The sequence below is a fragment of the Mirounga leonina genome, unplaced genomic scaffold, assembly GCF_011800145.1.
Source record: "Mirounga leonina isolate KUSES-001 unplaced genomic scaffold, KU_Mleo_1.0 Mir_224, whole genome shotgun sequence".
In the NCBI taxonomy this organism is placed as follows: domain Eukaryota; kingdom Metazoa; phylum Chordata; class Mammalia; order Carnivora; family Phocidae; genus Mirounga; species Mirounga leonina.
In genome coordinates this window covers 12,429,254-12,454,356 of record NW_023270615.1, presented here as the reverse complement: position 1 = coordinate 12,454,356, position 25,103 = coordinate 12,429,254, and the positions used below count along the sequence as shown (strand labels likewise).

At 44.1% G+C, this 25,103-nt stretch overlaps 1 protein-coding gene across 5 annotated transcripts in view; it reads right to left on the bottom strand.

Annotated features, from left to right (window-relative positions):
• SMARCA2 (SWI/SNF related, matrix associated, actin dependent regulator of chromatin, subfamily a, member 2) overlaps positions 1 to 25,103 on the bottom strand; it is a 182,668-nt gene that overhangs the window by 91,217 nt on the left and 66,348 nt on the right. For all 5 annotated transcript variants that reach the window (XM_035029127.1, XM_035029128.1, XM_035029126.1 and 2 more), the window contains 8 exons: positions 24,480 to 24,546; positions 23,722 to 23,832; positions 20,812 to 21,054; positions 19,272 to 19,385; positions 10,729 to 10,836; positions 10,035 to 10,121; positions 6,569 to 6,615; positions 4,022 to 4,188 (listed from right to left, as the gene is read on the bottom strand). In XM_035029127.1, coding sequence (XP_034885018.1) covers positions 4,022 to 4,188; positions 6,569 to 6,615; positions 10,035 to 10,121; positions 10,729 to 10,836; positions 19,272 to 19,385; positions 20,812 to 21,054; positions 23,722 to 23,832; positions 24,480 to 24,546 — 944 coding nt within the window. The remainder of the gene's footprint in view (positions 1 to 4,021; positions 4,189 to 6,568; positions 6,616 to 10,034; positions 10,122 to 10,728; positions 10,837 to 19,271; positions 19,386 to 20,811; positions 21,055 to 23,721; positions 23,833 to 24,479; positions 24,547 to 25,103) is intronic.

Below are 25,103 nucleotides of genomic sequence, written 5' to 3'. Positions count from 1 at the left end.
AAAAAAAACCCAATTCCCCATATATAGCAAATGGGGATTAGGACCAAGGGGCTTTGGAGGTTCTCTTCATTAAACGAAGCAATGTTCTTTAGAGCTCATTTTGCTTTCTAAATTAGATTTCAAGTTTAGCCACCTGGTCAAATCCTGCAAGGAGAAACGGTAAAGAGTTTAGATTTTGGGGGGAGGAGCACTAAATGTGCTCTGCTGAGTGAGGTCTCAACTCTGTGGGGCTCTTTTTTTTCTTTTTTTCTTTTCTTTTCAGAGTTGGCTTTCTTTTTTTTTTTTTTTTAAAGATTTTATTTATTTATTTGAGACAGAGAGAATGAGAGAGAGAGAGCACATGAGAGGGGGGGAGGGTCAGAGGGAGAAGCAAGCTCCTTGCTGAGCAGGGAGCCCGATGTGGGACTCGATCCAGGGACTCCAGGATCATGACCTGAGCCGAAGGCAGTCGCTTAACCAACTGAGCCACCCAGGCACCCCAGAGTTGGCTTTCTGAGACCACGGTGACCTATGTGTTCTCGATCCTAATGGAAGACAAGTTCTGTGCTATCATGAAACCTGCTCGCTGTATCGTCTTTCCAGGTGCAATAATTAAGACAGAATTACTCACATGGAGTCACGGTTCCATATTTACCCTCTGCCTCAAACCACATGGAAAGCCACAGAAACAACAACAAAAAAGATGTTCCTAAAGTGAGGGAAAGGAGAGCTTCCAGAGACAAGGATGTCTGTTTTCCGACAGCAGGTACAGCATCTATATGCTCTGAGGATATAAGTTCAGTTTTAAATCCACTGAAAAAGAATCGGCTAACGACCACCCGCATTAAGCTATAAATTAAACTGGTTAGTGGACATGTCTCCTGGGGGATGAAAATAACCCTAAATGCAAAATAAAGCCCTGGAAAACAAAAGAAATACCAAAATGATTTGGTCAAAGGGGCTTTGGGGCCCTCCGCCAGGTACCTCAAGCAAAGAGACGGAGCACATATCTGGTGTGGATTCACACCGTCTAACTAGCTGGGAACTTGATGAATTTTCAAAGCCAGAAAAATCTATGATTAAATCACGTTTCAGGCAAAGAACTATGACATTTCTAGTGACAAGGTTCAGAATTTGCTGGATTACCATTCCCATTAAGTCACAGGTTCCCCGAGTCGAGATCTTTGCTGATCATCAGCAATCGCTGGGATATTTGCTCAGGGAGATTCAAACCACTGTGTCAGGGTTTATCCACAGAGCAAATAAATGCTCCTTGCAGGTGGCACAGGATTTCACACGCTCAGTATGAGCGTCAGTTCCACGTTCTGTTAGACTTTGAGGTAGAACACAACCAAGAACACAATTAAGAGTAAGCGCGACTGTGTTGAAAGTTGCAGAATGCGCTGGAAGGAACACACTGACAGGCTTTCATGATTACTAATTTTAACTTAGTTTCAGCTGCTTTGGGAAAATTTGGTCTTCTGGGATGTAGCTTCACCACTTGCTCTCACTCAAAAATCATTTCCAGGGAAAACAAAGACTATGTAACAGGACAGTAGCCAAATCTGTTCATGCAACCATCATCTTTGCAAGAAAAAGAAATCTGTTTAGCTGTCATTGAGTGATTTTTCTCCCCCCTGAGGTCAAACATCTGAGACCTCAAATTCAGCAACAAAAATCTGAAGCCATTTTAACAAACGGGTGAAGGGGCAGGTGGCTGGAAGCTGGTGCCCTTGTGAGTGTGTAGACTGACTGTTTGCCCATTGATTCTCTCCAGCCCCCTCAAACAAATGGTTGCTATTTCTTGCGGGGCAGAAGCCATACCATTTCCTCAACTCCATCTGTAACATTTTATTATGAAGCTTGTTTACTTGTTGTCTCCTCCAGCCTAATGGCGAGGACTCCGATGTCAGGAACACAGCGGCTCCATTCATCTTGTATCTCGTTCCAATTCATCACTTTAAAAATTGTGAATAAGTTCAAAATCATTCTTGAAATGCCGCCTGCCAGGAAAGAAGCCTGCATTTTCAGAGAGGGGATGTAGCCTCCTGGGTCTGCTAAAGTTGATTCTGAAAACTAACTGGCATCAGAGAGATCTAAATTAGAGCCTGGCTTCGCCGTTTGCGTCATGCGTAAGTTAGCTCATTTCTCTAAGCCGCTGTTTTCCCATCTGTGAAATGGGGATTGTATTCATACCTTGGTAAAAGGGGGTAAAAGCCTGTTTGCCGAGAAAATTACATCCATAATGCACAGGAAGTGCCTTGCCCGGTATCCCACAAGCAGTAGGCCTTCCAACAACGTCACCTTTTATGACAATTATTATTAATGACAAATGGATAAGGTCAGCCACCAACAGCAACCTGTGAAGGAGACTCTCTCAGGCTGGCAAGAAAACATGACAGAGATATGTTTCAAGGAAAGCACTTCTTGCCAGTTCCACAGACTTGAATATTCCAGGGCCACAATCCTCAAAGAGGGGAGATTCTAAACGAAAAGCCACAAAGTAGTAAAACAGCACTTGTTCGGGACACCAGGGCAGGGCTGCCCCTCACCTGAGCAGCAGGGAAGGTGGGCTTGCCCTTCAGATGAGGGCTGACCTTGCCCCTTATGGAGAAGGGACGGGAGAATCAGGTCAAAGGACAAAGGACGAGACGCGGTGCAGGAGATTTGCCAAAAGAGACAAGACTGGACGACAGAACCGTGTCACGAATTCAAGAAGGAACATTGACTTAGCCATGCATTGACTTAGGTTGCGGTGACTTTGGAGGGGAGAGATAAAAAGATCTTTCAAAATCAAGTCTGTCTGAGGTATAATTAGTTCAAAAGTTAATAATACCCTAGGAGGTACACCATAAAGAGAATTCACTTAAAAAATAGAAGAGAGAGTAGGGCAAGTCTGAGGTTGGTGTGTGTCCAGTTCTATCTAATTAGTGGCAACCAGGGGGACAGAATGTTGGACTGAACATAAAACAAAACCTTTCATTTACTTATTTAATTTAATTTTAATTTTTTATTTTTTTTAAGGAGGCTCCACGCCCAGTGCGGAGCCCAACACGGGGCTCGAACTCACGACCATGAGATCAAGGCCTGAGCTGAGATCAGGAGTCGGACGCTTCACCGACTGAGCCACCCAGGTGCCCCAAAATAAAACCTTTTAATGGAACATAAACTTTTAAATTTCCCACATAACAATAGCTTGAAGATTGCGTCAGATAAAAACAGGTATTAGTAATAACTGTTACATTTTGTATGCAGGGATTCCATACCATCCTGGCTATAAATTAGCTCCTATTCCCACGTACCACTCTTAGAAAGTGCTATCCCCTTGCCACAGCATAGGAAATTTGGTATCTTTCAACCTCAAAAATATTAGGGCAGGTATCCAAATCATACAGTACTTTCGGAAATAAATATCTCTAAATGCATGTTTCCTTCCATTCATATGTTCTTACTGATTTTCTAAAAATCGAAATACCCAGGCAAATCAGGCAACTATTTCACATAGTTTTGTAAAATCCAGGACACAGTGGGGCCCTATCTCTTAATGCAGCATGGAGATATGTTCTATTTAGGAAAAGAAAGAAGCTTTAATGATAATTCGGTACCATCCTAAATGAATAAGTACAGTGTTACCAAGAGAGGAGACACAGCCTTTATCCCCTTAAAATATGCCTCAACAGAGAAAGCTAAGGGCTTATCAGAATATTCGGCATAGTGTGTAGGTCACACACCATCCTAAAAGCAGAGAGGGTTTTTAAATTTTAATTTAGTTTCATTTAGTTTAATTGTGGCACACATAAATGCCTCCAAGTCCACTTGCACTGGCTTGTCTGGGGGGATAAACAGCTGTGCGAGTGATTTTGGCTTATTTTAAGGTGGAGGATATAAAATTTGCTATCTGCAAAAAAAAGCTGCACCCCACCCTGCTAGTTAACTCTTCAACAACTTCCCTCCTCCTGCCGGCTGGGGCCCGACCTAAGTGCCCCTCACCCGCTGCGCGCCCGGTGGCGTGGCTTCCGAGCCTGGTCCCTTTGGGACTCACCATCAAGGCGAAGGTACAGGAAGTTCCGAAACGCAAAGTAATCCTCCATGATGGTCATGAGGGACGTCATCTGGCAGAAAAGCAGCACGCGGTGATTAGTTGCTCTCAGTTTTGGCAGAATACGATCAAGCAGCTCAAACTTTCCTGAGGCCCGATACAGCTCAGCCCTGAACCCAAAAAGGCAAAACAAGAAGACGGTATTACTGCTGTCTTCTTGAAGGATCCAGGATAGCCTGAATGAATGAATGAATATCCACCCCAGAGTGATGGGGGCATGTCATGGAAAAAGGAAATACTTCTATATAAAACCCACAAGGAGTACATTATAGATGCTATGTATGGCGACAGATTCTCTAGAAAGAGGAGATCGTTTCGTGTTCCTAATACTTTCACTCGCTGTCTCTCTCTTCCTCTCCCTCAATTCTCTCTCCCTTATCCACACACAGTCGTGAATCTGTTGTGCTTCCTTAAACTGTTACTTGGTAGGCACATCAAGTTATTAATTTAGGGCACTTAAGATGCGTCCAAATATTTCTTGAGCATCTACTACTACCTGCCGGGCGCATTCCACGTGTACAGGGATGAGAAAATAGAATCCCTGCCTTCCAAACGGCTAATTGCAAATTGTGATGAGCACTAAAGAGAAAAATAACAAGTTGCTATGAGACAACGCATAACAACACGTGACATCTTTAAATTAGAGCAGGGTTTGGCAAATTTAGGTCCTGGCCTGCTGCCTGTTTGCGTAAATAGAGTTTGACTGGGGCGCAGCCAGGCTCACTCATTTCTGCTTTGTCTATATGGCGGCTTTCACGCCACACAATGGCAACATTGGGGCAGAGACTTTTTGACACACACAGGCAAAGACATTTGAGATCTGGCCCTTTAGAGAAAAAATTTGCCAGCCCTTGATGCAGGTGACCTTGCTGAAGAGAGAACAGTTGAACTAAAACACCAAATAATGAGCAACAAGACAGCCGGTTGAAGAACGGGGCCTTGGAGGAAGAGGAGATTCCAGGAAGTAGGGAGAGTATGTGCAAAGGCCCTGTGGAGTAAAGGAGCCTGGTGAGTCTGAGGAACTGAACATAAGCAATAGGGGAATTCTGGAGATGGGGACAGAGAGGCAGCAGGTTGTGCGGGGGGCAGGAGGCCGGCAGATGCCGGAGGACCTAGCCACACTGAGTGTGTTCACTTTAAGTGCAACAGAAAGCCACTGATGGGTCTGAAATAGGGCAGTGGCAAGATCTGCCACATCTTTTCAAAAGATCACCATGTACACTGTACGGATGGACTGGGGAGGGGACATGAGGCCTGGCTTACAGAGAAGTTCAAATCAAAAAGAGGATGGTGGGGGTACCTGCTGTCACAGTGTTAAGGAACTAAAGCAGGGCCTTTCCTCTTCCATAATAAACTCCTTCTCTCTTTTGTCAACAGGGATGTGTTAAATTATTAAAACTTAATTGTCAGGCTGATATGACTGGGAAAACTCATCAGGGCATGCACTCTACAACACTGCAATGGATCATCGGTAGCTGATTCTATGACACAGTGTGTGTCGTCTCTAACACATTTTCATGTGCAGGTCTTCCCTACCTCTGTCCCCCGTTCCAACCACCGTCCTCCAAACATCTCCTGCAGCCGTGTTGTTAGTATGCAACCCAGGAGTGACCACGGGACGTAGAGAGAAGCAAGCAGGAGTGGGAGAGCCTGGTGGCTCTGGTTCTGGGTGGGTCCCACTTTCTAGTTCTTAGCCCAGTGACATCATCTGCCTTTGGGATCCAAGCATGGCCCCCACATCCTAATAATCAATGTCCCCTGGTGCAAAACAGAGACTTTCCGTGAATGCAAACTTTTCTATTTTGTTGCAAGGCATGGCACTCTTTAATGGCTGCTGCTAACCAAAAACGTTTCTTTTTTTTTAAAGATCTTATTTATTTATTTGACAGAGAGAGACACAGCGAGAGAGGGAACACAAGCAGGGGGAGTGGGAGAGAGAGAGAAGCAGGCTCCACACCAAGCAGGGAGCCCGATGCGGGGCTTGATCCCAGGACCCTGGGATCATGACCTGAGCTGAAGGCAGATGCTTAACCAACTGAGCCATCCAGGTACCTCCAAAAAACGTTTCTTATATGGACCATACTTTGGTGAATGACTGTAAGGTCACACATATTTATGGTGGATGAGGCGTTTCCTCTCACCCACACCCAAGTTAAGTATCAACTTGAAATTCAATACGATAAATTCTCTTCTGGCCCAAGCTACACTATTGCTTCCACCACATTTTTAGGACACTGGGTTACTATTAATTCTATTAAATGAGATCCGTGTCCTTTGAATAGTCACTTGCTCAAGGCATGTAGTAATTTATGCCAGTAAAGTAAAAGAGAAGGCTGATATCATTTCGGTTAACAACTCCTATACCCTCTGCTGAGGTGAGAGGCTGGTGCAGGAGGCTGGCAGTGGGTACATGTGTGATAGGAAACACTACGGAGTGAAAAGTTGACCAACAAACTGTTTTTTGGAAGAAAGATAAATTTTAAGATTTACCCATTGATGACCCCATTTGAATAGCCCAGGTGTTCAGCAAAGGATTCCTTTAAAAGAGAAAGGAGGGAAAAAAAAAATGATTAAAAAAACCCCACCCAGATATGTAAATTATTAACTTAATAATTACTCTTTTAGTGAGGTCATCCCATTTATTTCTAGAGCATAGTTAAACAAAATAATAAGAAAATACTTTTTAGACGATGAACCAGAAACTCAATGTCTTTGAATTCAGACTTTCGTTCTGCCACAAATGTGTCCTGGGATTTGTGCAAGTCTCCAGAATCTCATACTGAGATGTCAGGGTTAGTTTACTCATCAAACAGTGATTAAGCATCTACTGACCCAGGGCTGAGCCAGGTAGGTACAGGGGATCCAGAAACAACTGAAGTATCTGTCCCCAAGTTGTTTAGAATCTAGACTAGAGAAAGAGCCTAATACGAACTAATCAGGATTCAGACGTGCATGGAAACACACTGCAAAAACATTTAACAGTAAAAGTCATGGTGACTGTATGCTGTATTTTAAATCTGAGTTTAGAGAAATCCTGAAATTCCTCCATTCTGTGCTTTTCTCTGTTACAAATAAGGCCCTCGATGGACACCAACCACTCCCTCAGGGGTCCGGGCTCCCATCTTCAAAACACAGAATTTTAAATTTAAAATGAAAATTTTAGAATCTCAAATCAAATTTAAACTCCCGAATCACGTAATTCCCTCCTCACTGATGCTGTAGAAGAAATAGGTTACTGTTCTCTGAGCGGTGTTTCCAGGCTGACTGGAGGGAACGGGAGACCATCTGTGGGGAAGGAAAGCATGTCACACCTTCACACTAGCCACCCGCTGTCTCCCTCCTCTGCTTCCTTTTCCTTCCCCACGAGCAGCAAAGCTTCTCCTCCCAGGGGATCAGCTCTCTTTCCCTTTGAGGTCTCCTCTCACATACGCTCAGCTCATCGCTCATCGTTTATGGTGGGCTCCGGCCCCTCGGTGTGTTAACCCTGCTGGCAAAGTCAACACCGAATGGACAATGGCCAGAAAGCCCACTCTGACCCCAAGAGCCACGCCTTCCCTCTCCACCGGCAGCCACTCCTCGCTAGATTTTCGGGATCTGTCCCTATCGCCTAAGCAGGGCTGTAAGAACCAGAGAGATGGAACCTGTCAGTGCACGGTGATAGGTTTAGGCATTAGCATCGTTTTTTGTTTCTGGTTTGTTTTTTTTTAAAATATTTTACTTATTTATTTGACAGAGAGAGAGCACACGAGAGCACAAGCCCAGGAAGCAGCAGAGGGAGAGGGAGAAGCAGACCCCCCGCTGAGCAGAGAGCCAGACATGGGGCTCGATCCCAGGACCCCGAGATCATGACTTGGGCGGAAGGCAGACGCTTAACCGACTGAGCCACCCAGGCATCCCAGGGATTAGCATCGTTTTAAAAAATGTGTTCATTTCTCCGATTTGAAAGTCCCCAGGGAAACAGCCCAACAGAGAGAGGGGGCTTGTGGGGTGATTTCCTATGAACAAAGGTGGCATGCAAACATTACAAAGACAGAGGCAAAATGCACACACCAACTCCCAGCCAGAGTTGTGGCCATGTGTACCCATGACTCTGGGTCTCATTTCTAGGAATACGCCTTCCAAAAGTTTTTATGTTAAAAACAAATTGCAAATCAGAGTCCGTCTCTCTCCTGACAGCTATTTAGAATGGAAATATGCAAGGAATGGAGGGCAGGTTACTTAAAGTCGGCTCCCCAGGTTCTCCAGACAGAAGCCTGAGGATGGAAGGCATCATCCCCCTTCCTGACACGGTCTAGCATGTTTCAAAGGCTAATTTTTTGCATGACAACCAAAATGAAGTAAGACTGACACTTAATTTTCATAACTTCTAAGTCCTCAAACCCCTCCATGAATCAGAATAAATATCTCAAAACTGTTTTCAGGAAAGAGGGGATGGGATGGTGGGTGACGGGTTCACCTGGCATGACCCTGGTCACTTTCATCATTTGACAATTTTTTTTGGCTCCCCACCGGCCACAGACCAATATAGATCCACCACTAATTCATCGATACCTTCCACCTGTTTAATATATGTTATCAGTTTATAAGATGCTGCCTCTCATTTATTTTTTTTAAGTTTAGCCTCTGCCAGTCCCATAAGCTGTCACCACTTGATGACAAGTCAAGTGCACTGACGCTTGGAGATGCCGAGACATTTTCACCAGGTCACAATTACAAAGTGGCCCGGGACACGGCCTCATGGTTGCACGCTGGATTTCCTTCACCGAGTGTCTAAACAGCCAGGACTTTTTGGTGGGATTTTATTTTTGTTGCTGGTATTGTTGCTGTTGTCAGTTGACATGGATCTAGAGCTTGTCAGCCTAGAGACACCCTGCCCTCTGGATGTGGACCCAGCGGGTCAGGCTGGGAGGGGTTTCCAGAACCCGCAGAGGGCCTGCAATAAATACTCTTCTCCGACAAGCGCGACTGCCAAAAATAAGGGAGGATAAAAAAGAAAGAAGAATCGTCGAGGTCCAGAATATTTCAAAGGCAGGAGTATTTCAACTCTGTTTTTATACTGTAATTACTAAAATTCCGATTTCCTAGAACCTTCTGTATATTTCCTTTTTAACGAAGCGGTGCAGGTGCTGGAGGCCTGCAGCGATCTGGTTCCTGGTGCCCTAGCTCATGTGCCATGGCAAGTGGGCGCCCCCACGACCACACGCATCAGCCACAACATGGAACAGTGGAGCCTACAGTCTGGCTCCTTTTCCTTCCTGCTCAGGTCAGTTGCTCCCACTGGGGTGAAATCCTGTCAATTTAGAAAAGTTATTTACACGCAATGAACAGGGCAGAAAATGTCCTAGCCCCTAAAAATAGCTCTGTAAGAACCAGAGTGTCAGGATAAAAGCCGGGATTTACATTGTCGGGATAGAAGCCAGAAAGGAAAAATGCAGATCTATGTAGCCGAACCAAAGTCAGTGTCTTTTACAAAGAAAATATTTCGAGAGCGTCTCCCTCTTCAACAGGTACAGATACATTATTTCAATATTTTTCATAGCATCCTTCTGAGGAAACTGGATGTATTCATCATTACCTTCAATTTCATAGCTCCTACCATAACAAGGCAATTCACAGCACTTACCCAAACCCACATAATAAGCCCGAGCTTGCAGTATTTTCTCAGTACTTCAAACCCTTGGTTATAAAATTCCAGATGCTCAAGTGCTTGGTGCCAATGAGAATCCATCACCAGGAAATTCACATTTGTTAACTCTGCTTGTCGAGCTATCGGAGCATGTCATTTCAATGTCCACATATATTTCCCCTTCCTTCCTTCCTTCCTTCCTTCCTCCCTTCCTCCCTCCCTCCCTCCCTTCCTTCCTTCCTTCCTTCCTTCCTTCCCTTTTTTTTAAAAGTAGTATTAATAGGAGTAGTGCAATCGGGATCAGAATCAAAGTGGAGAATGCAGACTTACCTCAATGTGCTGAAACATATAGGGGTGGTTGCAGATTTTTCTCAACTGCATGATAGTGTTCATGAGAGTCTTAGCACCTCCCTTTCCCTGAGAACGAGTGGAGAGAGTAAACACAGGGCAAACAAATTGTTAATTGACCAGATACTGCCCATTTTTAAAAAGTAGGCTTTTATAGAGAGGGCCATAGGTCTTCCCCATAACCTACACCTGCCGGCGTCCAAAGCTCCCGTCATAGAGCAGTTTCTGAGTTACAGATGTAACATCTTTCTCGTGACTAACTTACCCTACAGGAGGGAATCATATCGAGTTGATGGCTTTGTGACATGACTGTCTGTTCCCCGGGATTCTGGGAAGACAGAAGCCTGGAGCAGATGCCCAGGGAGTGACACAGGATTTTAAAACTTTCCAAGGTGCCACCCAACATTTAGGCAGAATATATTCCCTGCAGAATTGACATGAGCAGAGCTAAAAGCTATTTGGGTGATACGAGCACACTGCATTCTTCCTGCCCCAATGCAGTTTGCAATAAGAGGTTACGAGATTTCCTTTGGCAGCTACAACGGTTACAGAATAAGGCCCAGAAATTGGCTCTAACAGATCAGCATTAGCAGGGATGCTTCCTGGGAGGATCTGACGTCACAGCCAGGAGAAGACAGACAGCAACACATGAGTTACATCATCTGCTGAAATGTACCTTCTTATCTTTCTCCGAGCCATCGGTGAGGAGGATCCCTTTGGCTTGCATGTGGCGATAGAGAATTTTCTGCAGCGCGGACATATCACACTTGATCACATATTCAACCTGAGGGAGAAAGAACAGCGAGTAAGTAGGAGCAGGAGAGAGAAGGTGCCTGTTCTGAGAAGACAGCTGGGACGGGGTAGCGGGCAGCAGTCCTGGAACTCTGTGGGTCCCTCCGTTTCCCCTCCCTGGATTCGAGGAGTGGAGGGTGGGGTGGGGGTGGGGGTGGAGACCACGGTCATCACTGCTAAAGGTACCATTACGGGGGAGGGACCTGCCAAAGGGTGTACGTGATTGAGGCTAGGGTCACATTTTCTGAAATTTCTTGACTTGCTCCATATTTGAGAGAGAGAGAGAGAGAGAGAGAGGAGCTTACAAACTGTTCAAAGTCAAAGAAGCTCAATATAGAGTTTCTTCCTAGTATTTCTTCCACTTCCCCGTTACACCCTCTTTCACATGAACAGAAAAACACCGACTGCCCAATATCCCAAGATTTGCTCTGTAAGACATTTTTTGATTTATTATTTATGCATTATTATTTTTTATGATTTTATTATTTATGTGACAGAGAAAGAGCACAAGTAGGCAGAGTGGCAGGCAGAGTGCAGAGCCCGATGCGGGGCTCAGTCCCAGGACCCTGGGATCATGACCTGAGCCGAAGGCAGCTGCTTAACCAACTGAGCCACCCAGGAGCCCCTGTAAGACAATATTTTTAAATGGTCATATGCAGCGACCCCCAGTACTAATCCACGTGAAATCTGTAATAGCCCTAGGTTGTCTGCCATTAACCTCTGCTTTTCAGAGGTGAGAGAATACTACCTGTGAGGACAGCAGGTGGGGGAGAGGAATTAATCCAAAATTGGATGCAACTTTATGACCACCTAAAGAAGGCAAAGCCTCGTGGGCCTCCAGTTGGACTATCGAAAAAAAAAAAAATCCGATTTAAAACAGTTAAAGGGAATTCACATGCCCTTGGCTTAGCACACACCTGCAATACTTCTAGCACGTTCTTAATGCATAAAATCTGCCTTATTTCCCAGTATTATTTTCTTCATTAAAAAAGTCCCCAGAATACAAATGTGCAATTTTCATAATAAACGTCAGATAAATGCCTAGAAATCTGCAGAATGTGATTAAAAGTAAATCAGCAAGCTGCCTAATGTTTAATAAACTGATTAAAAATGATCAGGTTATTTTCAGCTCTGAGGGCCAGGGCGAGGAGGTCACAGATGAAGAGAAGTTGAATATTCATTCAAATGAGGCTTCAGAAGGAACCTGTCAGGCCAGATGGAACTGCAATTAATAGCCTTTCGCCACTTGTTTTGATGCACCAAAAAGACTGGAGAAAGGCTGGCTCCTTTGCAGAAAAGTTAAGAAAAGCAGGTGACCTTTCATATACTTGCTTTTGTTTTTAATGACCTTGGCCAGAGGGGGAAAAAACAGAAATCTCCAAGTTTAATAAATAAGAATGCACTTGCTACAGGCCTTCTGTTTTAGATGCCTGATCATGTCCTATTTTTAAAGTACTTTGACTTTTTCGAGACGTTCACTCTCAAAATGAAATTTGATCACGGCAAAGAAAAGTGTTAGACAACTTCAGACTGCAACCAGTAGGAGCATAAAAATGGCACCAAGGCAGGTGCCTGGGTGGCTCAGTTAGTTAAGCATCTGACTCTTGATTTTGGCTCAAGTCATGATCTCACGGTCGTGAGATTGAGCCCTGCGTTGGGCTCTGTGCTCAGCATGGAGTCTGCAGGAGATTCTCTCTCCCTCTCCTTCGGCCACTCCCTCCCTCTAAAATAAGTCAATAAATTAAAAAAAAAAAAAAATGGCACCAAGGGCTAATATCACTGAGCTCTTTCTGTGGACTAGGACCTACACAGAGTGCTTTATGTGCCTTCTCTCATTTATCACACAAGAGCTCTAGGAGAGGGTCACATGCCATGCCTGCATTTTATACAGAACCTGAGCATCAGAAGTTCAACAAACTGGCTCAAAGTGATAGGGGTATTTAATGGTGCAGTTAGGACTGGAAACCGAGTCTGCTCTTCTAAGCTCTATGCTGAGGATGACCAAGGAGATGTTCAGGCTCTCCCATGTTCACCACCATCGGGGATTCTCTGCAGGAAGGGATGGCCGCTGCTTGCTTTTAAGTGCTTTAGGGCCCAGCAGATACAGAATTAGGGACGGCATCCTCAACCCCCTTTCCCATCAGTCAGCTACTGCTGACTGCTAAGTGTTTTGGGAAGCAGGAGGCGAGTACAATGATGCCACGCAGACAGGGATGCCAAACCCACCCGTGGCACTCCAGTCACCTAAGAGAGGCGAACCCATCCTGAGGACCCAACAGCTGCTCGAAGATGGGGAAGTCTCCCTAACCCTCCTCCCTTCGCCATTAGGGGATACCAGAAGCTGGTGTGATCCACGTGATTGAAATCACCGTCATAAGCATCAAAACTGTGTTTGACGTTTGCTCCCCGTGCCTTCTCAGGCAACTCCAAGCTCTGTTTGACTTTATACTTTTCTCTAGGCCTGGGGTTGGGTGGTGGGGGTGGGGGGGTGACTCTTACTGCCTCCTTCCTAATTCCTACTCTACCTCGAGGGCTTCTTAAAACGTCTTCCCCAATCACCTTAGCTACCAGCCAAAGTCAATTTCTCCTTTCATTTCTCTCAAAGAAGTGGTTATTAAGCTTTTTCAGTGGCATCCCCTTACCAGGAAGACACACTAGAGCACAGCTTCCCAATACACGCCCACAGATTTCTTTATGAATTACATGTATGCACTAACGTTAATGTCTACAAACACATGGGACTTTCAGGGTATGGTCGTCAAGGTTAAAGGCTACTGATTTATTCCAAGGGGCCAATTTGATGACATCTAATTATTTTTGGCCAATGCCAGCCCAGTTACCCTATGATGTGGCTGATAAAAATCCACACCAGGAACAGGAGAAGAGACGGGACTGCCTTTTTCTCCCTATGTACCTTTGCTGATGTTCTTCTTCTTGTGTTCAACCTGCAATCCTTTGCAGAATCTTCTTAAGCCCTTTGTCCATGCTGGGGGCTGGGAGTGTTGGTCTAGTTAAAATCAGATCCTCCCACATCCTCTGGTCTGGACACAGGGTATTAATTCCACACTAAGTCTCACCATAGGCAGGAAGTGCAGGAGCGGGGCTGTGAGGGTGGGTGGGCGGTCAGGTGCCCTGGTGGTGGTGTTCCCCATCACGCTCCCCTGGGAGGACCTCCCCAGTCCAACCCAGGCCCATGACTGACTTTCAGATCCCACACCACGTGCATACCAGTGTCAGTCTGTATGGTAGAGGCCAACGAAGCTTATTTTTTTATTTTTAGAATATAAATGGAAGTTCTAAAAATCTTGTTTCTGTATTCCAAGGGAGTACCAGTAGTCAACCCTGCCCAAACACACAACCCTCCCCACCAAGGGTGTGTTCTGGAGACCGCTGCCTGAAAGGCTTGAATGCCTGCATTATTCATCTGGATGGGGGGCATGATGTGGCCTTTCAGCAACATGCCCTTGTCGAAGGTGAGTAGGCCGTGTCGCCCCACCCCGTCTGCTGACCTGTCACACCATGCCTGTTTCCGGGGTGACTCCTGCACCTTCCACCCAGGCCATACACACGGCAGGCAGCCAACCAGAGCTAGGTACTGAGAAAAGGACAGACTGAACAGTTATAAAGTAGACATACCCACAGACCGCCAGGGACCAAGGGAGAGAAGTTTCTATGATAATCATGCCCTCTAAACTCTGCTGGGTCTGAGCTCACCCCTGGAGATGTGATGGCACCTGATGATGGCATGAATGAAGTTCCTCAAAATATGCTGGCACTGCAGGAAATGAAATCTGGCCCCTTTCAGATGGGGGAGTCCCCCCCCCCCACGAGTGAGGCTGGTGAGCCCCTGGAGCTATTTTTGCTCAAGTTATATGTAAAGCTGAGGGGCTGACCTCACGCCCAGGGTCATTCTCGCCTAAGAATTCTTACTGTAGTAAGTGATCAAACTGGTCCCTATAAGGAGCCACATCAGGTGATCATATTGGCCCAGAGTCTCCTCCACCCACCCCCAGAGAAGGATTCAGGCGTTATTCATAGTTTCTGCCTGAATACTATTCTTCACTTACAACATCCTTTCCAAAAGGATGTATTATTGGAACAGTGCACCCAGACTACAGGATGTGATATGTTACCACCTTCTGAGCTGAGACTTCCAAACAATAAGATTACATACTTCAAAGTCCCAGGTTCTGGAATCTACGGTGCGAGGGAGGAACGAAGTAATGATTAATTACATCAAGCGTTCTAAATGTTTATATCATGACAGCTTCTCGGTGAAGCTGATTTGTTGTTTCATGCAGATTAAATCAAAATTAGGATCGATTTTAGGTAGGTCAACCTCTAGTTAACCTCCGACATTGTATACATATTTTAGCGTATTTAGACGTCAATATATATATCTACAGCTGTCTGTAAGTATAGTTGGCTCTTGATTATCTATGAATTAACATAGTGGACAGTCAGCATGGACAACCCCAAATGGGAGCTAAATCGCAAAATCAATTTTTATTTAGTTTACATTAGGTTTTATACATGTCCTTTCGTATAAGCTGCCATTCTTTCCTGAGTATAGGGAATGGATTTTATGCTATAGCTTGGTGGTGGTGTGGGGTGTACTGGGGGGAATGGTACCTTCCCTTGCTCATTAGGTGTGTCACTAGACTCACGATATTATTAAATACTCATCAATGAAAACTCATTTTTATCAAATACTCATCCATGAAAACTAATTTTGCTATGAAGTAGAGCTGCACTTGTCAAAATTTTGACCCTGAGGGGCGCCTGGGTGGCTCAGTTGGTTAAGCGTCTGCCTTCGGCTCAGGTCATGATCCTGGAGTCCCGGGATCGAGTCCCGCATCGGGCTCCCTGCTCGGCGGGGAGTCTGCTTCTGCCTCTGACCCTCCCCCCTCTCATGTGCTCTCTGTCCCTCTCATTCTGTCTCAAAAAAAAAAAAAAAAAAAAAAAATTTGACCCTGACATGCCTGCTTTAGTTTCATCTGAGCTCAAGTCCAGCTATAATAGACAGAATGACTGTTTAGTACACACAAAATATATTTCCTATTTTTCAGAGTTTTTCTAGCTTAACACTCAACAATAAGAAAAGAAATGACCCAATTAAAAAACAAACAGGCAAAAGATTCGAGCACCGTTTCATCCAAGAAGACATATGGATAAAAAGATGCAATAAAAAGATGCCCAACATCAGTGGACATTAGAAAAATGCAAATTTATTACACAATACCAGTGCACACCTGTTGAATTAGCTAAAAATGTCAAGAAAACGGACGGCACCCAATGAGGATGGACGAGAACGTGGAGGAAATGCAAGGCTCAGACATTGCTGGTGCAAATGCACAATGGTTCCAGAAGTTTCCTGTAAAGCTACGTGTGCACTTGCCATAGGACCCGGCAAGCCTGCCCCTGGGTCTTTACTCCAGTGAAAAGAAAACCTATGCACCACGTGTCCAGCAGATGCATCCCTAATTGTCAGAAGCCAGAGACAACCCAACCATCCCCTCCACTGAATGGACAGACCCGCTATGGTGCGTCCATAGATGAGAATACTAACTCAACAGTAAAAACGAGACAACCACGGATACGGGCAACAACTTGGATGGAGCTCAAACACGTTACACTGGGTGAAGAAATCCAGATGCAAAAGGTGTGATGATGAGACATGATGTCTGACTCCATCCCCGTGACATTCTGGAAAAGGTGGAGCTATAGGGACGGAGAACAGATCAGTGGTCGCATGAGGGCAAGGGTTACGGAGAGCATCTGACCAAAAACAAGCAGCACCAGGGACTTTGGTGGGGGGTTGGTACTAGGAGGGAGAACTGTTCTGCATTTTGACTGTGCGTGTGGTTCACATAACTCTGCATTTGTCAAAGCCCACAGAACTTTATACCTCAAAGAGTGGACTTTATATGTAAATTTAGAAATAAAATTAAAAAACACTTCCCTAACTGGTGGCTTTTCATGAGAGCATTTGAGAATTCCTGCTGTGGAACAGTGGCCTTTTTCCTGCCATCAGCCAGAATCCCTGCCCAGCTCTTTATAGAGGCTGAGAAAGACATCCGCATTGTTTGTGGCTATAAGCCGATGGTGGTGGAGGGACGCTCCTTACCCCCCAAGGACGACACTTCAGTGGCCAATTTCCCTCAGGTAAAAAATCCTAACAAGACAGAAAAAGTAGAGAGGGAACGCAGACCAAACCACAACAGCCACCTATGCGTGCGAAGTGATGAGTTCCCCGACTCCCCTGGAAAGGCTGATGAGCACAGAGGTGGGAGGGGGGACACCGAAAGCGCGAGGAGTGGAGCGTGAGAAAGAGCCTGAGGTGAACAGAAAAGGGAACTAGAAGTCAGAGTAACAGGAGCTGACGCTAAGGAGTATGGTAGCAGTGACTGTCACCAGTTGAGAGCCTACCGCAGGCCAGGCTTCAACTCATGGGTCCTACATCCATTTAATCCCCAATGATTCTGTGAGACAGGTAGTATTTCTTTGCCAGTTCACTGATGAGCTGGATTAACTGACCGACGTGACACGGTTAGTAAGAGAGAGGGCCCCGGGTCTGCTGTGACAGGCAGAGCCCATGATTTTTACTCCACTGAGCTGCCTCCATAAAAGGGAGCTTAGCCGTAGATCTATACCACACACGGGGCAGTTAACGTACCTCAAATAATACTCTGGGTATTAAAGAGTCTAAGTGTACTTTATGCAGGAGACATGTGCTCTATAATCTAATCCTAATTTTTTTTTTTTTTAAGTTTGCCAAGACTCAGGAAGCTCTTCTGTGGGAGGAGCAGTGAAATACATATTTTAGTAAAGCAAAGAATTCCTTTTTGATACAACTGATCACCCCATAACCCTTATGCTGGGCAAGTCTGGATTTTTATAGAATGGATTTTCTTCAAACAGGGCATATTTCCAACTTGTGATATGCTTTTTAAATCTATCTGTATTAGCTAGTCCTGGAAATTAAAAAAAAGATGAAGAAGTTTTATAGAATGACTACATGAAGGACTTTGGTTAATTACCTTTGATTTTATACCTCTGCTAAAGAAACAGAAGTCTAGGACACACTAAAATCGTTAACATCCATCTCTACACCTTGCAGGATCTCTTGCTGGGAAGTAGTTCAAGGCGGCCAAATGACCACTGGACCCATTCCCCAGTTTATTCAGTAACCAAGGTCCACGTTGAACAGTAAGGGGGTTACCCAAAGACGCCAAGACCATAGGAAGTCAAAAAAAAAAATCAAGAGCACTCCAATCCCCAAGATGCATTCACTAGCAAAATAAAGTATTTCAATATTTAGGCTTCTGCTGGGATAAGCATGATATAAGAACTGTGCTTAAGTTTAATTTTTTTCCCCCCTGACTGTTAATGAATAGGGGAATCTGGGACAAAATTCTCTCTTAATAAGGTGATCAACTTTGCATGCTCTCTTGTCGGCTCCCACTTAAGAAATGAATAGGACGAACCAATCTGTGCAAAAAACCAGAAGTCATTACAGAGAAAAAAACACAATGACGCAAAATACACATTTCAGAACTGGCTCATCTACAGAGAAAACTCAAATCCAAATACCCCTCCTGCAACAAGTAGTGTACAATGCCAAACAACCTATCTTCAAGAGAATAAAATTTAGAGTTCAGAAGTGTGTGGTTCTAAAATATGATCAGGAACATATTGAACTAATACCCAAAGCAAACCAAAAAATGTGGAGCAAAGGGCTCAAAAGACATTCTCAAGCACTGAGAAGTCAAGGTGCAAAACGCCATCTGAAAAATACCTGCTTAAAATATTCACAGGAACTTAATTTTTATGGTGTAGGACAAAAGCCATGTCCAAGAATAATTAGGTGACGTGTCTGCAATGTGCAGGAACTCTGTTTTTCACTTATTACCCGAAGAGTGACATCACAAGCATCACAAGCATTAAATAAATGTCTAGGAAACCTGGTAAATGTTTATGAGGCCTTTTGATGATGACGCAAGCCCCAAACTCATATCCTTGTTTGACTCACTAGCAGATCAATTCGGTGGCAGCTGCAGGAATGAACTTCACGAGGTTAATAACTTAAAAAAAAAAAAATCTAAACTTAAAATATGTTAAACTAATATAACGTTGAGTTGATGTAAGTGAAAGGGAAAATGTCAGGAGACTCGATGCATTTGTTAATTTTATAAAAGCTGGCCCCAAAGCTTTAGGGAGACCAGGCTGAAAAATATAGAAATTTCCCTTCTCTCTCTCTCTACATTAAAACCTCTAGCTTTTGCCAAACAAAAATGTCCTGTACGATATTTCCAAGATACCTGGGACTAAAATACGAGCCTGCTGTTTTAAAAACACAATTTCAGACGCAAGTACTTGGGAGATCAGCAGGGAAAGAAACCACGGCTTTTGAATTTTGCAACATACTTTTTCTGGCAATTGGGACTCAACTTCTTTCTTCAGCCTCCTCAGTAAAAATGGTCTCAACACCTTATGTAGACGCCTGATGATCAATATAGTTTCTTCTTCATTTAAGTCCACCTACGAGAGAACCTCAGATGAGTCGGACTTTTTTTTTTTTTAATGATGTTTCATGAAATAACGCTTTAGGGTTACATTTGTTAATTTGTTGTGATATGTGATTGAAATTTTGTGTCCATGAAGGCCAGGTCTTTACCTGTTATGCATACCTCAGAATCCTCCTCCCACGGGCCAGGTGGTAATAAAATGGCCTCTAAATGGGTGTCTTTGTCTTAATGCGGAGTTCCATGGAAAACGGGCCCGAGCCACCAGTCCCCAAGCTCAGAATTTTTTTTTTGGATAGGACTGCAACAAAGCCTTACTGAAGACTGAGACAGAACCCAAGTAAAGGGGCAATAGTGCATGTGTGTTTACTCAAAGTCGAAGCCTTAAGTTAGGCTCCTAACTTGGATTGTCTCAGATGCAGAAACACCCTAAGGCGACAAGGTCAGAACATGAAAAGAAGAAGAGAGTAGACGCAGTGGATGGTGGTGGGTTTCCAAGCCCCTCTACCTCACCATTCTTCCTTCCCTCTGCCCTGATCTTGGTCAATCCTCTTTATATAGAACCTTCTCTAGGACCTCTATGTCACCTTTCTCTATGAACCTCTAGGGGGCAGACTTGATCGACATTACTTTCTAGAAATGGGCAAGCCAATGAATTACTGACAAAAGGCAAAGGTCCCTATAATGTACTTCAAAATTAAAGTGCTGAATAGTTCCAACATAAATGTCCCAAAAGCCTTCTAAGTGGCTTTTCATTCCCACAGTTAAGAAACCACTAATCAAAAGGACAGGTGCCCATTCCTTTTCCTTGCAATGGCCCGTGTCTTCCTTTCATAAATGAGCTCTAAGAGAAGATAGATGGTGGAAGGAATGATAATAAGAGATTTGAAAATGGCTACTCTGGGATTTGAGGAGTATTAATGTAGACACAAATCGGAGGCTCACACTAAAACTGGAAAAAAATGTGTGCAGAAAACTACTGTGAGTTAGTTCAGTTTCACACCCAGATTCTTCATGGGGAAACAGTTTAAAGAGAAGCCCAAGTTTACAACAAGGAAATATCTGCTTTTTAAGGTTTGTGTTCGGTTGGTTCGGGGGATCTGGTTAAACTGATTCAACAAATATCTTTCCATTCATCTTCCCTGTGGCCCATACAGATAAGGATTCCATCAGTCAGGATCATTCTCTAGTGACCTGATTAATGTGTCGGCAAATGATCAAGGATCCTAGACCCTAGGACCCTAGACCCATCATTAGATCCATTTTCTTAGGGCAGAAAACAACCCTGGAAAGAGAACACACACACCCACTGATGAGTTTTGTAACGTAAGCGGCGTTGTCAACTAGTCTACAGGTTCTCTGGCCTCTAACATTCTCAGCTTTGGGTTCTTCACATTCGGTTCACTGCCATACGGTGGAAAATACAAAAGTTAGGCTAGTACCCTTTCTCCAGTCATGGCAAATGGAGCGTTAAACCACTGTTCAAATGTGCTGCAACTCTTGAAGATGGTGGGGAGGAGGAAGTTAAGGAGGGCCCAGAGTTCTGGGAGCTTATTCTGCAGCGGGGTCCCAGTCAAGAGGATCCTTCTGGGGGCCACATAGTGAGTGTTCAGCACCTGAGTCAGCTTGCAGTGGTGATTCTTCATTCGGTGGCCTTCATCCACGATCATGTATTTCCACCGAATCTGTAACACAAGAGGAAGGACCAACGGGCGAGGCGGTGAGAAAGGGAAAATACAACCACTTCCAACAGGCAAGCCGTGGTGTGGAAAACCAAGGAATTCAGACTTTGTGTATAATATGGTGTGATTCTCCTTTGGATAAAAAAAAAAGTCTCAACAGTCTATTTCTCATACTTGATAGGTGATGTAACACATCATGTGATAATGGGACATCAAGCAGCAGTGTTGCTTGGGGGCTATGTGATTCCAAATTGCTCTTGCCAAAGAGGGGAACTTGGGCCCAGAATGAAATGGTTGGGCCAGGACTAGCTCCTGTGTGTCCCCAACCAATACACCTTCTGTCAGTGCTAGACCATGACGGCTGTCCCCGATTTAGTGCTCATGCTGCCTCAACTCATGGCAAGGAGAGAAGAGAGCTCTCCACTTGAGGCAGAAATTAATGACCGATTTTCCAAGATGGCATCAGTAGGTACTTACAGCTTCATGCCTTCGCTTCTATTGTTACATTGTTAGGGCTTGGCTCAGCTCAGTGTTCTTTTTTCTTCTTAATTTGAATGAGCTGCTAACATTTAAAAGTTGCAATATTTCACACAAAAATCTGAACGTCCAGCTTCTCTTAAAAAAGTAAGATCTGGCAACCTGGAGTCTCTGGGTTCAGACCTACTCCTTAACCTGCCAGGTCCTTACCTGCCAGGTCTAGGATCACTGTTTTAAGATATCTACAATGCAAGGATATACTCACTGCCAGTGAAGACAATGCTAAAATATCATTCCTCTATTTTTGCCAGAACTTTGGAATTAAACACAATCTCCTTTCCCAGCATGACTACCGCGTGAAAAATAAAAAAGGGCCATATGACACCATTTTCCCTCCTAAGTCCGCATGCAGGTCTCTTCCTCTCTCATAAATTACCCTCCAGCCCTCTTCAAGGTCACTGGTCTCAGTTTCTTTAAGTGAGAACAATGTGGAATGTCCCACTAAGTCTATTCATTCCCTACAAAACAGTGGCAATGGCCAAGAAAAGCATCTGGTGCTCAGATGTCCCCAAATCCTGCTCCAAAGCTCCCAGAGAGGAGGCAGACGAGCAAAGTATTCTAGATGGTCCCTGCCTTCCTCATAGGAAGTGACAGTAAAGTCGGGGGAGAAGAAATATAAAATCCATCAGTTAGGCTGGGATGTTTGGGTAAAAGAAACTACCAGAGCTTTGGTTTTGTTTTTGTTTTTTTACTCTTCCTCCACTATTTCTAAGAAAAGTGTCCATGAGAATGAAGTTGTACGGACAACTACCCCAAGCTTACCAATAGCATGAAAAGAGGCCAGCAGATACAAATGTATTTAAGTAAGCAGTTGAAATCTACTTTCCTAATTCAGCTAATGACCTAATAAACAAGGAATCAGAGAGGACTTCGATTCTGCTAATCTACTCATTTACCCATTAAGTCTTCCACTTGGACAAAATATCACTAACCCTTCTATAGCTTCATTCCTCCAGCAACAAATAAAAGCAATTCATCTCATTACCAGGCATCTCTGATGAGTTCTGAAATACATATGCAGAAGATGTGATAGGACTTTTTTTTCTTTTTTTTTTTTTAAAGGATCTCCGATGTTACGAACACATTCCCGGAGTCCTATTGAAAACGTGTCATTTCTGACACTGCCAAATTCCTCTCGGAGAACAAGGAACAGGAACACAGCCTTGTGGCCATTGCCATCTCGATTACTAAGCCTCCTGTGGGAGCCCCTGGGATGTCAGGAAGGGAACTCTCGGTGCCCAGAGCAAAGGTTTCCTGCGGAGAGAGAACAGATCCCAGAAACGGGGATTCTGCTCAGTTCTGGCCATTGCTTAGTTTCAGATTATAGCACTTCCCACACACCGCAGGGCAAGAGAAATTGCCGGAGGAAGAGAAATGAAATTTTCATGTTCGGGCCCACGAAAGAAGGTATTCTGAGTGAATGCGTTAGGAGGCCAGGCACGAGAAATCAAGGAACAATTTTCTATCTTCTGGCTCAAGGACAACTTCGGACATACAAATTAGGAGACACGTGTGTCTCAGGTAGAGAACAAGACTTCCTCAGCTTCGAGTGAAGAGTCACAGAAACAGCCCAGAGTCATCCAAACAATGGCCCATTATTTTCCCAGGGGAAAAAAAAACCTAGCCCAGGAATAGCACCAAAGCCGCAGCTTGGACAAACGTTCACAGGGAGGAGACCATATGGAGAGGTGCCTACTCGTCTTTAGAGAGACAGAGGCACAAGAGGAATGAAGTCACACTGCTGACAATAACCTAGGGCAACCAAAACAATTATTTCCTCCACAAGCACGTTCAGGGCCTTTGGAGAGAAAAGGAGTTGCAGAAGGAGCCCAGGTGAATTTTTTTTAAGAGATGTAAACTCATTAACTACGAGAGGCTCGGTAAGAGAACCAGAATCAACGACATATGCCAAAAAAACAAAACAAAACGAAACAACAACAACAAAAAGCACGCATCAAATTAAAACCCATTCCCAAAATATATCTGACTCTGAGAGAGTGAGAGAGAGGGAGAGGGAAAAGCCATCTAACGATCAAATTATACCAGTGAGTATAATTAGGGGAATACTTCAGACTCCAGTGCAATGGTCCGTAATTAGAGGTAAAAGAACTTATTTTTTTAAAAAAAAAATACCTTTGCAAGAATGTGCTTGTCTTTGATAATGTACTCATAAGTAGTCAGGAGGACATTGAATTTACCACTCCGCAGCTGGGGGACAAGGGAGCGACGCATGGCAGGAGTGCCCTGGATGGAAAGAGAGAGACATATATGTATTACCCAGTGGAAGTAATGTGTGCATTTTGTCTCACTATTCATGGCTTAATGGAGCCCAGACACGTGAGTGCAGATTGCACCTCTATGCATTATCATACACACATCCATTATCCACAAAGAAAGTGCTTGGTGAAATCAGCACACATCTGGACACTTTTCAGACCCTTATAGGCAGGCTTCCCCTCTGCAAACTGAGGGAGGGGGAAGACGGATAAGGAAATTACAGCAACCTCGAGGTGGCAGAGAACCCCCGGCTCGGCTGAAAGGCTCCCTTTCTATGGGAGCGGGCGCCCGGGTAATTGCCGAAGTTTGCAGGAACAGCGGGAATGGTGGTGGCACGCGGAATGTGCGGTATTTGTCATTTGTATTACTCTCATCAGAAACCTCGCAATATGATAATTAACAATTTTCTTCTGCATTTCACTATCTGAAAGTAATTATGGCTTATTACAGTAATCTTCTTGGGATGATTAACTCACACTGTTTGGTACATGATGTACATGACAAAACTTTACAACCAAATACAGTTCACAGATGTGCATATGGAATGAAGAAAAAAAAAAAGAGGGTCTATTTTTTGCTTTTCCACATTTATATATAAATACAGCATTCCAAACCTTGTAAGAAATTTTCACCACAGAAGGAGCCCATTTGTCAAATTCATATGTCCAGTTAGACAGAGTCCTATAGAACAAAAAAGAAAACGTACAGAGAAAAAGACATTGGTATCAAAGTCGGTGGTTAAAAAGATGTTCTTATTCATGCTTAGGCCTCACCTTGAAAGGGGAGAGAGAATATAAAATATCGCAACTACGTATTTCTTTCAAAGGTGTGGAAATAAGAGATAAGTGGGAAATAAGCTGCCCCAAAGCATGACAAATGTGTTTGTCAGTTCCTAAGAAACTCATAAGAAAAAAATAAAATTAAAAAATGCATAAACATAGAGGGGGGAAAAAAAACCCCTTAATTTCAATATTGAAAACAGCAACTGCCAGAGTGATTTGGGGACTCTTTAAAAACTGGTGGTGGGTATTGAGGAGGGCACGTTCTGCATGGAGCACTGGGTGTTATATGCAAACAATGAATCATGGAACACTTCATCTAAAACTAATGATGTAATGTATGGTGAGTAACATAACATAATAATAAAATAAAAAAACAGCTATATAAGTTCACAGAAAAGTTGAGTCAGGAAAAAGAAAATGACAAAAGCTCATGAAAATTTTAAATAAATCTGTCAA